The sequence below is a fragment of the Terrapene carolina genome, unplaced genomic scaffold, assembly GCF_002925995.2.
Source record: "Terrapene carolina triunguis isolate 2854851 unplaced genomic scaffold, T_m_triunguis-2.0 Scaffold18, whole genome shotgun sequence".
NCBI lineage: Eukaryota > Metazoa > Chordata > Testudines > Emydidae > Terrapene > Terrapene triunguis.
The window spans coordinates 631,204-647,879 of NW_020664369.1; the positions used below are offsets into that span (position 1 = coordinate 631,204).

At 38.2% G+C, this 16,676-nt stretch overlaps 1 protein-coding gene across 2 annotated transcripts in view; it reads right to left on the bottom strand.

The window, feature by feature from the left end:
• Window positions 1-16,676, bottom strand: part of LOC112104300 (leucine-rich repeat and calponin homology domain-containing protein 1-like) — a 244,238-nt gene that overhangs the window by 88,344 nt on the left and 139,218 nt on the right. For both annotated transcript variants that reach the window (XM_026653179.1, XM_026653147.1), the window contains exons 4-7: window positions 12,696-12,801; window positions 9,860-9,996; window positions 5,105-5,232; window positions 2,414-2,498 (exon numbers count right to left, since the gene is read on the bottom strand). In XM_026653179.1, the coding sequence (XP_026508964.1) occupies window positions 2,414-2,498; window positions 5,105-5,232; window positions 9,860-9,996; window positions 12,696-12,801 (456 nt within the window). The remainder of the gene's footprint in view (window positions 1-2,413; window positions 2,499-5,104; window positions 5,233-9,859; window positions 9,997-12,695; window positions 12,802-16,676) is intronic.

Here is a 16,676-nt window from a genome sequence, read left to right on the forward strand (position 1 = left end):
AGGATTCATGATCTACTTCCCATTTTCTCTATTATTGGAAAGAGAAAAAGAATGAATGAATAAATATATGAATATTACATAATTAATCTTTGTGCTATAATATGAAAAAGGGGTTGTTTCACTCCTGCTATTTTCTTAAAACAATTTTTCCAGTGTAGGCCTGCTACATTTTAATTACAGGAGGGACAATCCATTTTCTAAAAATATTCTTTATAGTCACACAGAAAGCTCTGGAATAACAGTGCTTCATTAACAAGCTTAGTCACTTTAAGCAAACATATGAGAAAAGCAATATGGAGAAATATGGCAATAAGAAAATTCAGACTCCTTGAATGGAATATATGCTCCCAGGACTATAGGGAAACTATTAAAACTCTGGCCTGAAATTGCAGCGATTCAGCTTCATTTCTAGGAGGAAACTTGTCAAAATACTTTCCAATTTATGTCCTTTTTAATGTTCTAACATTTAAAAAACAAACCAATTTATATCCTTTATGACAAGTGCTCATTAGTTTCTATTTGTTTTCGTATTAACAATAAATTCAGTTTCTAGACTGCCATCTTTCTCCTTGCATAACTTCCAAAAAACTTCTCTCCTACCCATTTGAGAGGCAGATGAGCACTGAAAATCAGCATAAACATGTTCAGAGTTGCAAAATATGCATTCCTTTAAAGTGACATGAATTCCTCCCATCAATCAGACCAAAAATTCTATGGCAGCTTGGACAAGTTTCTGCAAGTTCATCATTCAATTACTTTGGAGATTTGCTCCCCATTCACTGTCATTATTATTTATAGTGGCTAAAAGTGTGCCCCATGTCTTGCTGACCCTCACCACCGAATTCCCCACTTGTGGCTGCCTGACTTGCAAAAAACCCAATCAAACAGAATTCATATTTGAGCATCAAGTATACAAAGGAGGGTGGGAGGAAAGGGTGCGGACTGGACACATGGCCTCTTCTGATCCTTCTCACATTTACAACATCTAAGTAACGAAGCAGCTTTGGCCACTGCTGCTCCCTCGGGGAGCCCCTATCTGGGACCAGGACAAGGGGAGGCCACACACATGGGCTCACCAACACTCACTTTCCCACGAAAATCCATACTTTACAAGAAGTACAGAAAATGGCAGCATTCTCTTTATAAAAATTAAAAGGAGAAGTTAAAGCTTTCATCATGCCACTATGTGATGATATGGTTCCTTTGGTTAGTATCAAGAACATGGCAGGCGTTGTACAAAAAAAGAAAAAGGCATGTACCAAATAAAGTCCAAAAGTCATGACACACTGGGAGCTGTATTACACAGCTAACCTTCATCCTTTTCCTTTCCTTCTTCATTTTCCCCCATACCCCATTACTTTCCCTGTCATATTCTCCACATTATCTCTCACCCTTCTTTTTCCTATTTCCCTCCCATGCTCTTTTCCATTCATCCATTTTCACTTGCTCTTCTCAACTCCCCCGAAGATTCAATTTACCTATCCTTTTCTCTTTTTGCAGTACCCCTTTCTCTCAGCAGCCTCCCACTGTCCTGTTCACTCCTCTCTCTTTCTTCTTTTAAATGTACAATATTTTAGAAACTGCACCAAGTCCAAATTAGTCCTTTCGGGAGACCCACCTCAAAAGGCTCTATTTTCAATTTTGTGCTTCCAAAAAAAATGCCAGTTCAGCGGCAAAGTAGAGTGCCAGCCTGGCATCTGCTTTAATGAATACACCTCTACCCCGATATAACACGACCCGATATAACACGAATTTGGATATAACGCGGTAAAGCAGCGCTCGGGGGGGGGGGCGGGGCTGTGCACTCCGGCGGATCAAACCAAGTTCGATATAACGCGGTTTCACCTATAACGCAGTAATATTTTTTGGCTCCCAAGGACAGCGTTATATCGAGGTAGAGGTGTATTTAGAGAACAAAACAGCCAAGTGCAAGAACATTACAAAGCAGCTGTAACATTGAGTCTGTGTCATCCAGTGGCCTTTAGACAGCATGAACTTGAAAAGAAGATCTGAGTGGTGGAAGCAAAATAATAATAAATTTAGGGTCAGATTTTCAAAGGTGCCTAAAGGAGTTTGGTGCCCAATCCTCATTGACTTTCAATCAGAGCGAGATAAATAATTAATTCTCGTAGGCAATAAAATCACAAAGGCATCAATCCACTCATGATGAACCTTCGTTCTTCAGTAATGTATTCTTAAAACCTTTTGAAATAAGTGTTTTGACAGCCCCCTCCACAGGGTATATAGAATAAAGTTTCTCTTCTATCCTCATCATTTCACTCTTTACTTTTGTAGAAATTTCTGTCCAGGGTTTGGCTGCATATTTTTGATACATAGAAAGCATCTCCACAAAACTATCCAACTGGAAGCATAAACCAAAATGGCTGAAAAAGCAAAAATTCAGGTAAGTTACCTCTGTAGCTGACAAACGTTTATCTCCGTTATCACTGCCAACGCCTGAATCAGAATCCTTCTTACTTGGATATATGTCGTCAATGCTAAATGTAAACAAAAGTGAACAGAAAGTTATTTTAGTGTGCACTAAGAGCCTGATCCTGATCTCAGTGAAGTCAGTGCCAAAACTTCCATTAGCCTCTATGGTCCAAGATCAATCCCTTAACAAATTAATAATATAATACATGTGAAGTAAGACTGGTAACATTATTGTGCAAATGTTCAATGTCAAGTAAAATTAATTAAACGAACAACTCGACAAGTTCCTCTAAGAAGATAGTAAACTTACTGGTTAAAAATAGGAAAAAATAATCTATTGTTAAATCATCCCTTTTTGTTCACAAAGATAAAAACTGCCAGTAGTTTAGCAGCATTCTGACTGCTTAGCATATCCCCAAACTGACTTTCAAATCAACTAAAATAGTTGAACTCAGACTGTAGTCAACTAAATCGCACCTGAGCATTAATATGTTAAAAATTAATTAGTGTTGGAGGAAAGGGCGTTGGAGCTCCCTAGAGCATGAAGTAATTAATAACATAGGTACCTTTGTGACATGCATTAATTTAAAAACTCCTTGAGGTTTACTTATTTAAATTGGTAAACCATAATAATGCCAGGTACCTTCTGCTCTGGTTTCATTGCGTAATATATGACCTTTACTCATTGTACAGTACAATATTAGTCATATGCTCATGTTCCTATGATAATACATTGACCATCACATTTTTCTGTCTATTTGTGATCTAAAACATTAAATTGTAATCCTGCCCAATTCCACCTTATTTTTTTTGCACATTGTCACTTTCCAGCAACTAGACATATTTACCAATAAAAATGAAAAAAGCAATTTTAAGCGCCTTTGTAAAAGCCAGGTCTCTGATTAAGGCTCAGTTTTTGCCATCTGTTATCAGTAAATACTGGGACTTTGTGTGAAATAATCTGTGGAAATCCCAGAGGTTTTGTGTTTCTTTGGTTTCTTTGTTTCTTATTCTCAGAAACATGAAAACAGTATTTTCCATAATTTTTGGTTTTTCATTGGCTAGTGGAAAAGCTAATGAATACAAAGGATATACTTGTGCTAAAGTATATGTGATAAATTAATAAAGTATAACACAGGAATGTAGAAAAAGTCTGCTATTCCTGATAGGTCCTCAAGCATTGTATTTATTACATATCATTATTAATGTGGTAGCATATAGAAGTCCCAGTTATGGACCAGGACCCCACTGTTCTTGTCACTTGCATGAACATACAACAAAAAGACGCCACTGTATGTCCCATGAGTAAATTAAATGAAAGCCTTTTCAACTTTGATGAAGTAGATCTCTCTCATAATAAACTATATGCTCATTTTATACCATTATACCACTGGTCACAACTCCATAGCTAAAGCTGAATTTCATTTTAGACTAAAATCAAGCATTAAACTATTTTATATAGGATAAATATAGCATATCCACCCCAAATTTACAGGGGTTACTCTCTGAGTACAGGATGAATTTTTGAGAATTTACCTGAAAAATCTATCAGTTTATGAGTTCAAATTAATTTAAGAATTGGTTCTTTAAGAAATGTAGCACCTGTCAGTCTTTTCTTTGTCCCAAATGATCTTAATAAGGAACAACAAAGACTTTTTAAACTATCTTGATAATTAAAATTCATTGAAGTCTTGTGCATACACCATGTTTGAAGAAATTAGGTTGCAAATAAGATAAATAATTAATTATTGTATTTAATATTATTATACAGGTTATCAACAGGGTTCTCCCTGCCCATCTTTTCCTTCATATAGCGCTAGTGCCTGTAACATAGCTCTCTAAACCAATAAACCAACTGAAAATTAAAGGCACAATCCACCAATACACTTTGGCTGCCTTGCACTGCTCTAGTGATGCAAAGCAGATGTAATCCCGGTTCTGGCTGCTTTGTGCTGCTCTGGTGTACCAGTGAATTCGCTGTTTACAATTACAATTTTAAAAAATATTAAAGTTGATACTACTTATCTCAGGTCATTAGAAATATCATATGGTAGCATTATTTACTGTTTGTATCTGAAATGTTTTTTAAAAAACAAGGATATCCCTAGATAAACTTACTAACGTTGAGTTAAGGTTGAGAAGACAAAACAGTAATTAGATCAACATTTTATCACATTATCCCAAAACTCAGCATTACCAATCCAAGAAATTCAGAGTTAAAATTACACTTAAAAGAAATCCAAACATGTTAAGTTTTGGAAATGCACAGTTAAGTGATCTCAAAAACCTTAACTCTGCCCAGTAGTGATAACATGAGGGGGGAAAACATGAAAAACACCAATGTGTATTTAAAAATCAATCTAATCTAATCTGAGTCCATCAAAACTAAAACATCTTAATCAAATTACATGGTTATGGTGGAGGGTAATATTTAATAATCACCAAGATTACATTTAAGTTATGTTATAATCATTCTGAAGTAATACAGGGGTTTCTCTGGAATAAAGATTATTAATTCAGATGAGAGTTTTATTCAAAAAGGTACAGCTGACATAAACCTACTTTGAAAACTCTTGAAGTAAAAGAATAAAAAATATATTCCACTTTGTTTCCAGACTGCTAGAACTGATTTATGTGAACAAAGAATGCAGTGTTAATCTTTTGTACTTACCTCTCTTCCACAGGTTGCTGCAAGTGTGGTCGTTCTATGGCATTAAGATAAAGTGAGTCTGTTGTTTTAATCTGGCACGCCTGTATGCTCAGATATTTGAATATGTGCACTTTACCCTTTATACAAATCTATTAGGATGAGAAAAAAAACATTTATAACCATAAAGATTTAAAAATATATATTTGCTCCAAATTTGACCTTACTAATATTAACTTCCTAGAAAAATAGTAGACAGGATGTTTTCCATCAGATTATATCGTTTAAAAAAATTACAACAAAAACAGTGTGCAATCTCATTTTGCTGCTTTGGAGAAGATGTTAAGAAGTAGCAATGGAGATAATGGGAATTTTACCAATGACTTCAATTGGAGCATGCCCACTGTGACCCATGTGGGTTTGGGCAAGATGTGCACAACTTTATGTCTTCTAGTATAAATACATTCCAAGAATAATGCACATCTCCCTTAACATCAAGAACAACATAAGTGTGTAGAGAAAGTAGAAACAAGAAGCAGCCATATCAACATATGCTACATTATAAATCCAGGAGAACAATACTGTACCTTCCCCCTCCGCAATGGAGAAAGACAAAGCAAATGATATTTTTCAGTTTATAAGTAATAAATATTTTTTATTTTAAGAAAGTAGTTAACAGGGCACCTAAATCAAATGTTCTGTCTCTTTCTATTTAGTTAAATTGTCTTTACAAGTTTCTACGCATTTGTATGATGCATTTATTCCATTTGAGAAAAAAACTGAACTCAGATTTCTAATCTCACCACTTGGTGGTGTCTGCTTCACTTATCTTTTAAAATCAGCTTTATGGTTAATGGAAAAATGGAAAACGTTTTCATTTTCTTTAAGCAAATCACGTCTTACTCTTATTCCATGCAAGCAATGCCCGTCAATCAACAATCATTTTTGGCTCCCATAGCAGAGCTGTAATAGTTTAATGAGTCCAAACAATGACAATGGAAAACTTTGGACGGCAGAAGCCTACAGAGAACACAGGCATTTCCTTCAGTTTTACTGTAGTACTCACTTATAGTACCCGCAAGTACCTGCATACAGCAACTTCACACTGAGAAAGATATAGCATCATCTACTGGTGGAGGTACTATCTACACTAATCATTACAATGTTCCCCTCTCTAGTTAAATATCAATTTAAACAGTAACGCCTAGGAATCCAAGTAGTCTGCCATCCATGCAGATTTCCATGTTAATCTGCCCCCTCAAGTCCTGTATTCAGTCATGTACGCATCACTCATAGTTGGATCTAAATGATCAGCGAGTGAAGGATTCATGTCCTCTAGATCAGGCCTATCTGTTGTGGTCAGACTGCCTGATGAAGATGGCACAGTGTTGAGGTTCCTAGAACACCCCAGCAATTCTTTGTTCACAATCAGTCTCCCTTTATTAGCCATAGGAACCTGCTGAGTACCTCCAAATCCTCTACTGAAGCCCTCTGGAATAGTTGTTGAGCATCCTCAATGTTTGCCCTCCCCTTTCTTTCAGTGAATCTGGGCACCAATTCTCAATGCAATACAAAAGGTTGGGCTCTCACTTTAAAAAAAAAAAAAATCAGGAATGATGAGTTGTTTAGTTTCTTAATTATTGTGTAATGTCCCCTCCAAAAAGGAGTAATTTGGGGATTTTTCCACTTGCATGCCTACAGCTCTCTACTTCCTGGATGGGCACATCATTTTCCTTTTTTCCTGGCATCTTGTGCTCGACATGTTCATTTCCAGCTCATCTGTTCCTCCACCTTCTGGAATGCTGTCATCAGGTCACTGATGGTAGATTCCACCATGTCACCCCCCTGTGTAGGTGCAGAGGGCCTTACCAATTCTTGCTGCCTGAACATCAAGTCACAGGGAAGCATGGGTTTGCGGAACCCAAAAATAACCTGTGACTGTTACACCAGGGAAATCTGATGTGGGGGCTGCCTCACAGGAATATTCCCTGGCTTAAGCACAACCCAATGTTGCATCCAATCATATCTCCCAAGCTCTTCATTATTCCTGGAGAACACAGTGGCATGTTGTACGAGCAACTGTTCTAATCACTTCCCTTTGTTGCTTTCTACGGCTGCTTTTGTTAAGTCAACCCCTAGCTCTTTTACTGACTGGACTGCAACATAGCTCTTGATCTCTGCCCCTTTGGGAGGCTTTGAGACACTAGTTATCTTGGACACTGTCCCCATGGCCTGATTTTTCTCTAGCTACATTTCCTGGTCAGTCACGTTAATTGCACTTATCCATATCACACCCTTTGGTCCAGCTCGAAAAAATAGAGTTTTGCTAAACAGCAATCCTGACCAGATATTGGTGGCTTCAAATACTCCTACAGATTCACTGCAGCTGTACTTTATCATCAGGGGTATTATTGCATGATTAGCTGGCTTCACCACAACTTTACCTGAGCCTTCACAGGAAGGACGAGGTTCCTCTCTGTCATCCTGTAGGCAAGGTAGAGGCACCTCTAAAAACCCCATGTCCACACTTCCTCCTGCCAACATCCAGCAGGGGTATCTGAATGTTATCCAGGGACAAAACTCTTCTATTAATACCCCAAGAGTTCTTGTGATGCCCTCGGATGAAATCCTCTCCCGACATAACAGCACTAGAAATACTGGTCACCACAACAAAAGTCCACCTAATATGCAAAGACCCCAAGTTCAGGGGCAGCACTGTTGATTAACACTCACCAGTTTAATTATGAATATTAAATATATATATATATATATATAGGTCATCGAGTCCAGCTCCCTGCCTTCACTAGCAGGACCAAGTACTGATTTTGCCCCAGATCCCTAAGTGGCCCCCTCAAGGACTGAACTCACAACCCTGGGTTTAGCAGGCCAATGCTCAAACCACTGAGCTATCCCTCCCCCAGTACAAACTCCTGCAGTACAAATTCTCTTCTCTTTCAGCACTAGGAGTTCGCCATAGATGAGATTTATTTCAGATCCTGAGTTCAACAGCATTGTAGTTTTCCAGGCATCGATGTCTTCAGACACATAGTAACAGGTGTCTGTGTAGCTCCTGACTGGCCCATTCTAAGAGTTGCTGATGGTGGCCCTACTGCATCAGCAACTTCTCGTTTCCCTTGGTGTGGCTTACATCTGTTTGGGCAATTCTGTCTCCAGTGGCCTTTGCTTCTATATCACCTGCAAATGTCATCTGTCATGGGATGCACTTGGGAAACAGTCTCTCTCTTCTGACCTATGGGATGCCTGTGAATAGGTTGCACATGGGCCTCTGCCAATTATTTAGCCACTTCACTAGCAATAATTTCTTGAAGTGCAACATCTGGTATAAGGGAATACCCTAACGCTGCAAATTAGCAGCTAATACCTTTATGAGAAACATGAATTTCTTCTTCCACATTTTTGAACTCTGCATATAATCAGGACCATAGATATGTCCAGTATGTTATCCTTCACCAGCAGGTTATGAAATTCTCCTCTTAAGCTGTTTACAAACTGACTTTTCACACAGAATACTCTCATGGCTTGCCAGTTCCAGATGTGGAACAGCCGATTCTGCTTCACTAGAGTCATCTCCTAGACAGGGGTATGACGTAAAGGCCTACTGAACAATCTCCTTAATGCACGCTATAACTCTGCAGGGGTTCCTCTTCCAGATGCCTTCTGGCTTGCCATTCCTTCCAGTATTTCAAAAAGACCAATGGCCTTTCACAGAGGTTATATAAGTGTTTGTGTGACTGTCTATAAGAACCATGATCCGCATTGGGAAGCTGCTGGTAAAATACTTTGGCATCACTATTCAAAAATACAGCTTGGTACTGTGCTACTTCCTCATCAGTCCACTCAAAGTCTGTGAAGACTCAAAGATTCCAGTCTCATCTGCATGACCAGTAAATTTCTTCTCAGGCAAAAGAGCTTCTGCCATCTTGAAGCCACCAGTTGTAATATTTGCTTACAGAATCAGAGATTTACTGGGACACAGCAAGCACCAACTTAGTACACACAGGCAGGACAGATCTTCCTGCTAACCCCTCAGGTCATATCAACAACATAACATACAAGGCAACAACTTAACAGTAAGATATAGCACTGTCTACTGGTGGAAGTGTTGCCTACATTCATCATCACAATACATTACACTTCAAGGCAGGCTATATCCAAATATGGAACTTATTAGTTTCTATGTGCATCACATACAGTAGGCTTACAGAAAGTTGTTTTAACTAGATTATTCCCTGTCCTGAACATATTAGTGGCTTGTTAATTGGTAAAATCACACCAAAGCTTCCTGAAATGTCTGCCCATTCACTTATAGTAGTTATGGAACATAGGTTTATCCACAACATTTCTCTTACAATTTTCCCCATCATCATCATAAAAATATCCTGTTTATTAGCAGTAACCATTGAAGGAAGACAGGCGAATGAAATAAAGATTACCAATGTATTTATAAAGTAGCTGCAATTTAGTGGGGGGAATATTCTAGAATGACTCTGTTCAGGTGCTATGTATGCTCAAGAGCACAAGTTAGGAGCTTGAGGAGACCTACCATCTCCCATTTATTTATATTTCAGAAAAAATTCTAGCTAAAATCAATTGACTGTGATCATTAAGACCCAACAGATAGCATTGCTGGGTTTGCAGTCTTGGAAAAAAACAAGATAATGAAGTTTTATACTATAATAATTAAACACAGGCTGTTCTTGATATCATCTAGCCTATTCTTATTCTAAAATCACAATTTAAGTGACACACATTACTTACTTGTGCTGGTGGAGACTGCAGAGGATTGTTCTCAAGCAATAATACTTGTAACTGCACCATCTTTCTAAAACAAACTGGAATCACGAGCACTTTATTGCAGGAAAAGTCAAACTTTACCAAGGGAAGCTCTATAAGTTCTAAAAGTAACAGAAAGGATCATAGTTATTATGGTATTTATTTTTGTCACAAAATATATGAAATAAGTATTTTTGAATATGATTCTATTTGTAATTGGAGAAAATAAGGATTCCACAGTATAATAAATTAAATTTATTTTTCTTCTAAAAACAAGTTATGGACGATCCTGTTACTTTACTTATGTACTCTGAAGACCTTATAAATTACATTCTGTTTACAATGTCCACCCGGTGCTATAATCACAGCACTTGGCATTCTCAAGTATCTAGGCCAACTTGGCTGTTGGCAGCTGCTTAAAATCAAATCAAATACCTTTCATGCTGCAAAGGGAGGCATAGCTATTTAAGACTATAAATTCCAAAAAAAACAAGTGGTTTTGAAAAATAAATTCTGTACCATATTAAGTAGAAAGAATAATCTCTAACTTCTGTTTATATTACTAGAAACTATTGTTTCTCAGTTGGGGTACAATGTATTGTACTATTCTTTCAAATGAGTATAGACAGTTTCCTAGAGTCGCTCTGTCAAAGATACCTTTTTTGGGATTGCTGATCAGGCAGAGCCAGGCAAGAAGGCTGGGTCTCTAACATAGGTCACAGCATCTCAGATTACTAAAGGATGGTCAGTATTGATGGCAAACTCTGGAAATCCTGATGGGATCTCTCCAAAGGCATTGTCAGAATAAACAATGCTGCCACAATAAGGGATGGAAATGGGATTAAGTAAGAAAAATAGCTAAATATAGTCACTTTCCCCCACAACATCATCAATGTTGATATTAATTTAGGTAACTATAAAGAATCAAAGCAAAGCCAAATATAGTAACTGTTCCCTTTTGTGGGCAGGACTACGTTACTAGTATACTCAACTTTTTCTGATGCTTTTCATTACTAATATTGAATCAAACATTTAGTCCTTTCTTGTCTTCAAAGAAAAAATTGTTTGAGTAAGAACTTCAAGATTTAGCCCAGAAAAATAGCTGGCTTTCATAACTGCATCTTATCCCCACAAGTCCTGTAAATTTATAAACACCATATCTAGACTCACCTCATTTTTTATGATATGTACATACCTAAGGTGTATGTTACTAAGCACCACTTCCCCGTTTAATGTCTTATTGCTTTAATATCCCCCAAATATACACACAGTTTTATGCCAATACTGTGTATCAGTGTGTAAAAACTGACCACAACAGTTTAATGGTGTTGGTAATCAAATACCAGAGACCAAGAGGACGATATAGAATTTCTTCTGGTGCATTTCCTAAGGTATCATCACTTGGACAATAACATAATATTTAGGGCTGTCGATTAATCGCAGTTAACTCATGCGATTAACTCAAAAAAATTAATCGTGATTAATCGCACTGTTAAACAACAGAATACCAATTGAAATGTATTAAATATTTTGGATTTTTTCTACATTTTCAAATATATCAATTTTGATCACAACACAGAATATAAAGTGTATAGTGCTCACTTTATATTATTTATTACATACATTTGCACTGTAAAAATGATAAACAAAAAATAGTATTTTTCAATTCACCTCATACAAGTACTGTAGTGTGCAATCTCTACCATGAAAATGCAACTTACAAATGTTATTTTTTGTTACATAACTCAAAAACAAAACAATGTAAAATTTTAGAGCCTACAAGTCCACTCAGTCCTACTTCTTGTTCAGCCAATTGCTAAGAGAAACAAGCTTGTTTACATTTATGGGAGATAATGCTGCCCACTTCTTAATTACAATGTCACCTGAAAGTGAGAACAGGTGTTTGCATGGCACTATTGAAGCTGTCGTTGCAAGATATTTACATGTCAGGTGTGCTAAAGATTCATATGCCTCTTCATGTTTCGGCCTTGCTCCAGAGGACATGCGTCCATGCTGATGACATTAATTAAATTTCTGACTGAACTCCTTGGGGGAGAATTGTATGTCTCCTGCTCTGTTTTACCCGCATTCTGCCGTATATTTCATGTTATAGCAGTGCAAATATTTGTAATCAAAAATAAATATAAAGTGATCACTGTACACTTTGTATTCTGTATTATAACTGAAATCAATATATTTGAAAATGTAGAAAACATCCAGAAATATTTAAATGGTACTGTATTCTATTCCAGTTTAACAGCGCGATTAATCGCAATTAATTTTATTAATCATTTGACAGCCCTAATAATATGCAACTTCTACTCACACTGAAGCAGTACTGATTTGATTAGGCTTCTAATGCAAGTACAATGACCTCAGGAAAAAAACCACAGTACTTTGAAGTACATGATATACTTTTCTCCAAGATTCCTAAAATATTCTAGGACTCCACAGGGCTGATCCTCAGCTGGTGTAAATTGTCATAACTCCACAACAGAGCTAAAACATTTTATATCAGCGGAGGGTCTGACTGCATAGGTCATTCATAAATAAATACTCTTCAAATCAATGATTTGAAGACAAGTATCAAGCCACCATGAATCACAAAGATAATTCATTTTAAAAAGACCTACATATTGCTTCTGTTTGGCAGTAAGTATTGTAGTATGTTGCTGATGCACGGTAAATCCACCAAATTCAACAAATTTTAGCACAAGGAAATGCGAGGTTTTTAATCTTACTTATTTACATAATTAAACATGCATATTTTCTAAGTTGTAATTAAAAAGTAATTTTAAAGGTCTTTTTTTTTTCTTTTTACCTTGTGGTAAAACCTTGAGGTAATTTCTTCTGATATTCAGTTCTCTTAGAGATTTCAACTGGCCTATCTGCTGTGGCAAAGTTGTGATTTCATTGCAGCTGACATCCTATATTAAAAGCAATAAGGAGATGATGAACTGTCTTCCCTCAAGACAGTTGACTATTATGGGTGTGAAATTCGAAGTACTTTGTTGATCCATTAAAACATGTTTTCCAGGTTAATGAAACGTAAATTCATATAACCTGCCATGTCTTATCTTTGCACTGAAAAACTAGCATGTGATAAGTGTCACATCACATAAAACCAAAATACAGCATTTACTTAGGTTTGCTTAGTGAAGTTACGCAGAGGGCTATTTGGGCTCCTTGTTCATTTTCCTACATCTGTTTTTGATTTTCCAGTAAATTGCTGAAGGACTTTGCAATCTGTCGGGAGGGGGTGGGGGAGGCAGAACACTGATAGGAAATGAACAATTTTCTAAAATCAAGCGACTCTCTTTTGATGGGACTCTAAATTAGATTACTTGCGGGGAGATTTGGTGGAGATAGATTAGAAGTTGGGTTTCAATTTAAAAAAAATTGATTTAGGGATTTTTCCTTTTTTAAAACCAAAATGCTAGCAACACAAAAACATAATACAATTGCAGTTATTTTTACACACTAGTTTAAGAACTGGATATAGGAAGGGGCTCACAATTACCGGTAGGTATGCAATTCATACTTTAAACTCTACAGAAGGAGAAACAGTCTCCTCTTACAAAAGTCACCTATTTGAAAGAGAGAGAAAGAGAACTGGCAATTCAATGTGACAGTACCAATTTAAGATGGTGGGAAACAACTCTCCTCTTTTATAAAAAACATCATTTATTTGATGGGAAATACAGAGGTTGTTAAAAGAGCATTAGGTAAAAAGTTTCAAAAGCACGTAAGTGACTTAAAAGCATAAGTCTCATTGAAAGTTAAAGGAATTTAGACTCCTAAATCATATAGGTGCTTTACCCTATTTTCTTGGTTAAGTGGTCCCAAGTTTACCACACCTAAAAATTATAATATATAGTTTTAATCAGAGTACTCTGTGAACTCAGAATGTCTGTAAGTTCTCCAAAGCACAGGCAGAGAGCACTCCACTGGTTAATTCGCAATGACAGGTGTGCGGGCCCCACTATACTGAGTGCTGTGTGCTTTGTTCCTGTGATCAGGGAGGTTGTTGAAATTTACAAAAGGTACAAAAAAAGAACAATTCCTGTACATTTCAATGCCCTAATGGATAATTTATAGAAGGCTGAATTAGGCCCCTCATCTCAGGTTTTAACAACCTGGACCAAGATGAAGCTTCTGTTCATCTCACAATCTCTAAAAGAACAACTGCTAGAAAGTTAGATTTGTAAAGTTAAGATGCAGTACAAGATGGAGTTGATCCAACACAAGGTGTAATGGAAAGGAGGAAATGCATTAATACTAGTAATACATATATAAAATAAATGCATTAATAATACTAATACTGTTGATGCATTAATCAAGATTCTGAAAAGCCTAAAATCAGTAATCAAGATCAACTCCTGTAATCAGGGCATTTAAAAACAAGATCAAATTAACTTACAGGCTTTAGCTTATACTACCAAACACACCAGTATGTAGTCAACATGACACTGAAAAAATGCTAAACCTTTTGCCTAAACCTGTGATGCATTGTCATTTGACTAGAATGGTCCTGCAAGATTTCATGTACTGTATAATATGGAGATCAACAAAAGGAAGGAGACACTATCTCCGAGAGTATGATTTACGTAGTGATAATACTTTCCCCTAAAGAGACAAGGTAATTTCTTAAGGACATTAACTCCTACTTTTACGGTTATTGTTTCAAGTGGCAGAGTTGAACAATACCCATAAGCTCAAAGATTCTGCAGTTCCCCAAATCAGGTTTCAAATTTAGTCCTTTGAAGGGAGTTTCTCTAATACTATTCAAACATATTATGTCAATGCCATTTCCAAATCAAGAATTTCTTCAAAGAATAATTAGTGAGAAAACTGAAGGGGGAGGGAGCTCTATTTGACAATATTGGATTGGGTATCAGAGAGATAAAAGTCTCCTTATCAGGATCCCACTGCAGCCAAAACTTCCTTCCCTTCTCAAAACAGAGCCAGGGAATTGTTTTAGGTTTTAGACAAGGAAATTAATAAATCCTTGTTAATGAGTGCACTGGAAACTGTCTCTTGTCCAAATTACTGTAAAGTATGGTTAATTGCATAGTTCTTAGTCCAAATATTTTTAGGGATTTACTGCCCTAATTTTTATCTAAAGACTTGAAACAAGTTCATAATTAAGCATTTACTTTTTAGAACATACAGTTTAAAAGGTAAAGTGCCCCTCTTGCAGAAAAATTGTATGGTAAGGATGTGTCTAGAAGCATATTTCTATGTGTGTATGAATCTTTAATAAAACCGACTTGGTTTCAGGGTGTAAGAGAATTTTTCAAGGAAGTATAATAATTTTATGGTTGTTAGTAACTGCAAGGACAAAGTCTGCTGGTGACCTTTTAAGAAATCTAAGAATAAAACTCATCTTTTTAGTTCATAGTCACAAGATATCCAGAGATAATAGTATCTTTTATCCGACTCAACACTGCATACAACATTTTTTTACTTTCTGGTTGGGTACATATGACAAATCAAGAGCAGTGTACTCCTCCTAATTCCAGTATGTAATACATTACCCTGCTTTTGTTTTGCATCTTGGCTTCAAGGACATCTGCAGACAATTAAAATAATGTACTCCAAATGCCTTTTCAAATTCCAAAGGTTAATATTTGGTGAAGGTCAGACTTCTTCTAATAATTCCATTTTATTCATACCAGTTGTCTCCCTGTTTGATAACATGGACAAGCTCTCTCAAATAAGACTGGAGAACAATAGTCAAGTGGAATTTGGAGGTCAAATAGTGTGCAAACAAGTTAGTACTGTTAGCACTATCGAAAGTTTGAAGTTAAGGGTTCTAAATACTCAGTTTTTTACAGGAGCGTATAGTTGTACACTAGAGCTACCTCCAAAGGCCTGCTCTACAGCAGCATGCAGGTTGCCTTCATGCAGCTAAGCTCCTTGGCACTGAAGGGATGCACATTTCCATACACGGGCCACATCTCAGCAGCAGAAGCACAGTAATGCCGTTAACAGGCATCTCTTCATGGTCATGGAGAGGATTCACCCCTTAGGACAGGTGTAAACTACACCTCTACCCCGATATAACGCAACCCGACAGAACACGAATTCAGATATAACGCGGTAAAGCAGCGCTCTGGGGGGCGGGGCTGCGCGCTCCAGCAGAGCAGCGTGTCAGGCTCCGACACGCTGCTCTGAGTGGCGTGTTAAGGGTGCCAGGCCGGGGCCGAGGGGTTGGATAAGGGGCAGAGGGTCTTGGGGGGGGCGGTCAGGGGACAGGGAGCATGGGAGAGCCACAGCCCGAGGAGGGGAGCTGCAGTGCAGGGGAACGTCACATGGGCTCCAGCCGGTGCCGAGAAGTTGGGGAAGACTGGTCCATGCGGGGAAGTTGCAGATCCAGGGCAGGGAGAGGTGCCTGTCCTAGACGGTGCCGTGCAGGTGCCCCTGTCCCGGTGCTGGAGGGCTTGGCACACAGCGGGCCCAACTGGCAGGCTGCGCCCCGCTCGCAGCAGCGCCGGGCGGGTTCTCTGGGTCCACAGCGCGCCGCACTACCTGCCCGCAGTCAGGGGCTCCATGTGCCCCAGCGGACAGCTGGCCACAGCGTCCTCACCAGAGATGGGCTGTGTGGGGCTCTGCGGAGGAGAGACGGGCTGAGCGTGGGCACGCACGGCAGGAGCCGCCCGCCGATAGCTCCCCCTCCCCTGGCACTGCGTGGGCACGGGGCGGGGACCAGGCACACGTGAGCACCTCGGGTGAGGCTGCCTGCCCTGCTCCCCATCGTGGGCTCAACTGCTGCACTTGGCTGGGCATGCTCCGCGGACCG